The 6,000-nt window shown below is 46.5% G+C and overlaps 1 protein-coding gene across 2 annotated transcripts in view; it reads left to right on the forward strand.

Annotated features, from left to right (window-relative positions):
* tmtc1 (transmembrane O-mannosyltransferase targeting cadherins 1) overlaps nt 1–4,136 on the forward strand; it is a 103,612-nt gene extending 99,476 nt beyond the window's left edge. Inside the window, exon 19 of one of the 2 annotated variants that reach the window (XM_034074777.2) lies at nt 2,921–4,136. In XM_034074777.2, coding sequence (XP_033930668.1) covers nt 2,921–3,046 — 126 coding nt within the window. In that variant the 3' untranslated portion in view covers nt 3,047–4,136. The remainder of the gene's footprint in view (nt 1–2,920) is intronic. The other variant, XM_034074778.2, reaches the window with a different exon arrangement.
* The last annotated feature ends 1,864 nt before the right edge of the window (nt 4,137–6,000 follow it).

A 6,000-nucleotide genomic window follows, 5' to 3' on the forward strand; every position in this document is an offset into this window, starting at 1 on the left:
AGAGAAGCCAGTCCTTTATTAGTATATAAGTGCTTTGTTAGCAGTTCTTTGTTAGTAATTCTATCGCTCGAGGTGGAGTCGAAAGAGATGAGTTTTTAGTCTGCGCCGGAAGATGTGTGAGCTTTCTGCCGTCCTGATGTCAATGGGAGCTCATTCCACCATCTTGGAGCCAGGATAGCAAACCCACAAACAACTCCTGTTGGTGAGGTATGGGGGTGCTCTTTTTCCAATTGATCGCAAAGCCTAATTTGGTTAGGTGTGCGATCAATTGTGCTGAGCAAAGCATAGCCTGTTCCCTGGACCCGGCCATGACTATGAGGTTGTCTAGGTAAAAGAAAACTCTCATGCCGTGGGCGTGCAGTGGTTGAAACGCAGTGGCCACACATTTGAACATGCGTGGGGATAGGGAGTAGCCGAACGGTAATCTGTTGTACTCGTAGGCTATCTCCTGGAAGGCAAAAACGCAGACACTTTCTGTGCTCCGGAGCAATTTCCATATGAAAGTACGCGTCTTTCAGGTCGATGGTGGTCAACCAATCGCCCGGTTTGCACTAGCCCCATTAACTGTTTTATAGTTAACATGCAGAATTTCCTGCGGGCAATGTAATGTAGCGATTCAGGCTGCTGAGATCTAGAATAGGTCTGAATTCCCCAGTCTTCTTGAAAACCAGGAAGTACATGGAATAAAGACCCCCTTTTCCCTGTGCTGAGGGTGCACGACAGACACTTCCTGTTTTTGCACCAGAGCCTGAATCTCGGCTGAGAGGAAACCCATCTCCTCCTGGGATGACAGATTTACCTCTCGCTTGCCTTTGAATGGAGGTGGGATGCTGCAAAACCGGAGTGAATAACCCTGTTTCAGCGTCCTGTCCATCCACTTTGTTAACACACAGCTGAGTTTCCATTCCCCATAACATTGTGTTAGGGGACAAGCTCTCAGCTGTGGGCCCCCAGCTATGAAACTCTCTGGTGACCCGTTCCGCCGCAAAACCCCCCGTGAAGGGACGTTTTGCCCATGGAGGGTCGACACAGAAAGGGTCGATTTTTTACTGAGGTCCCTGAACGCACCGCCGCGCGCTCTTGTGTGAGCGCGCGCTCCACCATAATGCTGTTTTCACCACTACGGCAAACTGCATTAATTGGAGTCTTTACTCTAGGCGTAGTGTGTTCCCTGACAGTAATACGGCGGCCATAATGCCTGCGATGTATCACTCTCATCTGCGCATGCCCACTAGCTACCTCCTTCACAGGAGCTACACTGGGGCAGCGAGTGGGGAATTTGTACGGTCAACTTTGTGTGTGAGTGTAGAATTTGTGGAAACAAATGACACTGTGCACCGGGCCGTAAAACCCCTGTCGAAGGCGCCCACACGCTCCACCGTCAGGGTCATCACCGCCGGGAAGTCCAGACGTGCAGACCTGTGCTGGACCCTCCTGGCCGCCGGACCGAAAGTACCAGACAACGAGGCGTCCTCGTCGTCCTCCTCCTCCGTGACCACCCGGCCCCTCGAGATGGCGAACACGAATGGCACCTTGTCATCTTGTTCACCCATCTACACCACCTTGAGGTCCTGATCCTCCGCCTCCTCCAGCGGGCCGAACTTCACCCGGAAAAGATCCCCACGATGTCGGCGGTTTAGCCGAGGGATCATCCGGCAGGCGTTGCAGGCTGGTGACTGGTTTAGGCCGTCTTCGGCGTGGTCCGGCCCCAGACACTGGAAGCACAGGCCGTGCGGATCAGCCCCCGCGATCAGTCCAGGGCATGTCGGGCAGGTCCGGGGCTCAAGGAGTGGTGAGTCCACTTTTCTTCTCTTTCCCTATTCACGTCTTTGCTCAGTATTCACTTCCGCTCGCTGAAGAGAAAGGATGATGGTCAGGAGGCGAGGCCTCCTTTTATATGGAGGTGAGATGCGCGCGCATTCAGATAGGCCCGCCCCGGGGCCGGCTACGTCTATAGAAGTCTCAGTAGGTGAATGCTTGCATGATAAGGTAGTACCCATAGAGTCCAGTAGAGGGCTGAGCCTGTGAGAGATATAACATCTGTTAAAAATCTGTTTTTATTAAAAAAGTACAGGCTGTTATGTGTCCTCAGCCTTGGAGAAACTTGGTATGTGTCTGAACCTCTCTTTAGTGGTTCATTAATAAAACAGATATTTCAACGTGTGCCTACTTTGTTCATGTACTGTTGAGGTTCATTTCAGTAGTTGTGTGCTATAATGTATTTACAAAGTGTGAAGAGGAGGCCACTTTAGAATAGGGAACATGTTCAGGTCAATTAGAGTCAAACTACTAGCTTATTGGTTATGAGCAAGACTTCACTTTAAAATAGGGAACATGTTCTTAGATATAAATACCTAATTTTGAGTTATTTAGACACAATATACCTATAGTTTAATGTCTTGTTACATAAGAATAGGCCATATTTGTTAAGTGTTATTATGGGATAATTACTATTCTTGTGGTACTACTGCCTTATTAGGCCCATATTGAGCAGCGCATATTAAGACCAAAACTCATGTACAACAACTTCCTTACTTGCAATAAATAAGCACTAATTAGAGGGTTATTGAGGAAAATTAATTAATGGCGTACTAGTTGTAGAATATGGTCATGTACTGTAGAATAAGGCATTAATAAGTGTTTTATAAAGAGCCAATATACTGCTAATATGCATGTTAATTAACAACTAGTTGATGGTTAATTGGTGTACCTTAGTATAAAGTGTTACCCTAAGTTCTATCATTTAACATTCATAAAGGGAACTGTCAGGCAACAAATGGACTTTAAAACAGTTGCAATGTGATCTCAACGTCTGACTCTGGTCAGCACTGAGGCTGAAAGTGTTGATGTATGAGAGAGTTGGTTCTGGACCCAAAACACAGTTCCTGTTTGTAATTGGTTTATTGTTTTGTGTTTGCAGGGAGACTATGCAGCTGCCAGGATGTATTACCAGCGGGCCCTGCTGCTCAGCCCCGGCTCCAAACTCCTGAAGGAAAACCTGGCCAAGCTGGACCGGCTTGAGAGGAAAGTGACAGGGGGGTCGTAGATTACCACAGTTCCCCACATGCAACCATCCTGGGCTCAAATCAGCGGAGAGGGCCCAGCAAGCCCTCTGGAGTCCAGACACCAGCTACAGGCTGGTTAAAAAGACTACAGGCCTGAAAGCAGAGGAGCAGAGGACTCTTCAGGTGCTGCAGAGAGAGACAGAGGAGCCACAGTCAGGAAGCTTTCCTCGTGGGAGCAGAGGGGAACCACTGGCTGAAGACCACTGGAGCTCCATGTGATCTGCATCAGCTTTACTTCAAAAGCCACATCTGCTTGTGTGATGAAAATGAAGTGCAATGACTGACATGCACCAGGAAAATAAAGTGAATGTTACTGAATTACTGCATTTTTGTAGGCTCCACACAGGCACGCACTCCACTAGACTCTACTTAGCAGGTGTTCCTAGTTTTCCCAGAACCTCCACCCTTCTCCCACAGGACGTTGGATCAGACCTTGGAAGCCGACAGTAACTCTTTCCACCTGATTACAATCCCAGATGTTAACATGTTCGTTTGAATAATTGTTTTACAGGTCGATAAAAATACAAGTCGTAAAAAAATACTTTTCATGAAAGTATAGATACAATTATAAATGTATTAATGTATGTATGTTATGTATTATTAGAACATCTCGAAGTTAACACTTGAATGAATAGATAAATACATAGTTCCAACTGCCGATAGGAGAGGACGCTGGCGTGGTTTGTTCGCCGCTTCTCCACCGCTATCATACTTTCAGTTCGTGTTTGAACATATTTGATCAGATTTTTCTTTATACATCGGTTAGCTATATATAACATCTGTCAATATTGGCTCCAACTGAATCGCTACTTTTTTTCAATTAGTTTTTCAACTTCACTACTCACCCCGATCACCTGCCATGACGTGTGCTTTCCTGCTGTCTGACATTAATCCTCTCAAGAGGTTTGTTGCATGCCCGGCGCCATTTGATATTCCTGCCCTCCCCCAATAAACACGTTTATTATTATTTATAACATTTAAAAAATATTTAATTTTTTTTTAATTATAAACTGAACTTTTATACTACGATGTATGTGATGTCAGATAGTAACTAAAAAACAAACAAATAAATTCATGTGTCTGTTGTGATTTGTGATTCGTCCACATTTAGACCAATCACAGCGTCACACTCTGCCGCCTATTCTGGATTTGTTTATTGTGCATTCTGTGGACTCCCATTTATGTTTGAATTACAAAATGGACATCAGAAATTGGCTTAAAAGGTCTACGGATTTATTCAAATGAAATAGCGATGAAAGAACTGCAGCCGATGGCGCTGCTAGCGAGTCGCGACCCTGCACCTGCCGTTGCAGCAGCACGCCTTAATGTCACGAGCTTGACCTCGGCAAACCCCGGGGCTGAGTTAGCGAGCCTTGAGTCATCAAGGCGGCCGCCACCAACGCTGTCCTCCGATCACCTGCGTTGCCACACCCTGTACCACACCCGCCAGCATCCTCCTCCTCCGTGCCGGAGCCTCCACTACAGACGCTACCTTGCAGCACATCAACAGGTACTATCGGGCCAGCAACCGCTCAAAGACCAACAGCCCCAGATGATCTTGGGGTTAATACCAGCCAGGTGAAACTGGATCGTTATCCAGGGAGATTGTTTTCAGGAAAGAAGCGCACTTTTGCCGCTGCATGGTACAACAACCAGAGTTGGGTGTAACAATATTACTTTGTCGGTAACGGAGTAGTGTAACGCGCTACTTTTATAATCCAGTAATCACACTACAGTTACTAACATTGCCCCGACACGCGTTACTTCGTTACTTTCTAAAATCAGTCATAATCAAACCTCAACAAACACCTGCAAAGAACACATGCTAGGTGAAGCTAACGCACATAGCTGTTGTTTATTTATATCACACACACACACACACACACACGCACACGCACACACACGTAGTTCTTCTTCTCTGTTTTCCGGTTGTTGCTTGTTTTGAATGACGAATACACACTACCGCTGCCTGCTGGTAAGGAGAGTTATTGCCACTCACGCATGCGCAGTTCGTACGTGCTCGGCTGAAGTCTGGCTCCAGTGCAACACATGGCCAACACGCAGGAGAACACGCTGACGCAACAGCGTGAGCAGAGATAGACTGCGCAACATATACAGATAGCAGGAGACAGAGGACAGCCACGGTCAGATAGCAGGAGACAGAGGACAGCCACGGTCAGATAGCAGGAGACAGAGGACAGCCACGGTCAGATAGCAGGAGACAGAGGACAGCCACGGTCAGATAGCAGGAGACAGAGGACAGCCACGGTCAGATAGGAAAACATTCAGGAGCTATCTGGATCAGTCTTATGCGACAATGGAAACTGAACTAAAGAGAACATTTGAAACTTTAGCAGTCTGCGTGATCTGCCTGTAGGGAGGGGCGGGCCGGCCCTGCGAGTAAAGTAACGAGTAAAGTAACGAATTACTTTATGTAGATAGTAACGAAGTAGTGTAATATATTACTTTTTTTTAAAGTAATATGTAATATATTACTTTTTTTTAGTAACGACCCCATCTCTGACAACAACAGACCATGGCTTGAATATTCGTTAAAAGCAGACGCAGCCTTTTGTTTCCCCTGTAGACAGTTTAAAGTGAATACGTCTTCATCTGATGCGACTTTTACTGCCAAAGGTTTTTGCGACTGGAAACACGCATTACAGACTGATAAAGGACTGCTAAGGCATGCCGCATCAAAAGAACACATTTCATGTGAGAGTTTGTGGAGAGAGAGACAGATACGCGAGGAAACAAATAAGGAAATTAGTACTTTGGTGCAGATCAGCTGCACGGAACTGTTATTACGTGTCAGCTGTCGTTGATATTATAGCTTGTTTAGCCGTCAACCAACTCCCTCTCAGGTGACCACGGTTCACTCCACAGCATGTCCGAGTCAGGCAGTGGGCTCTTCCTATCGCTGTTTGAGTATACG

Source organism: Pseudochaenichthys georgianus, chromosome 23, assembly GCF_902827115.2.
Source record: "Pseudochaenichthys georgianus chromosome 23, fPseGeo1.2, whole genome shotgun sequence".
Classification (NCBI taxonomy): domain Eukaryota; kingdom Metazoa; phylum Chordata; class Actinopteri; order Perciformes; family Channichthyidae; genus Pseudochaenichthys; species Pseudochaenichthys georgianus.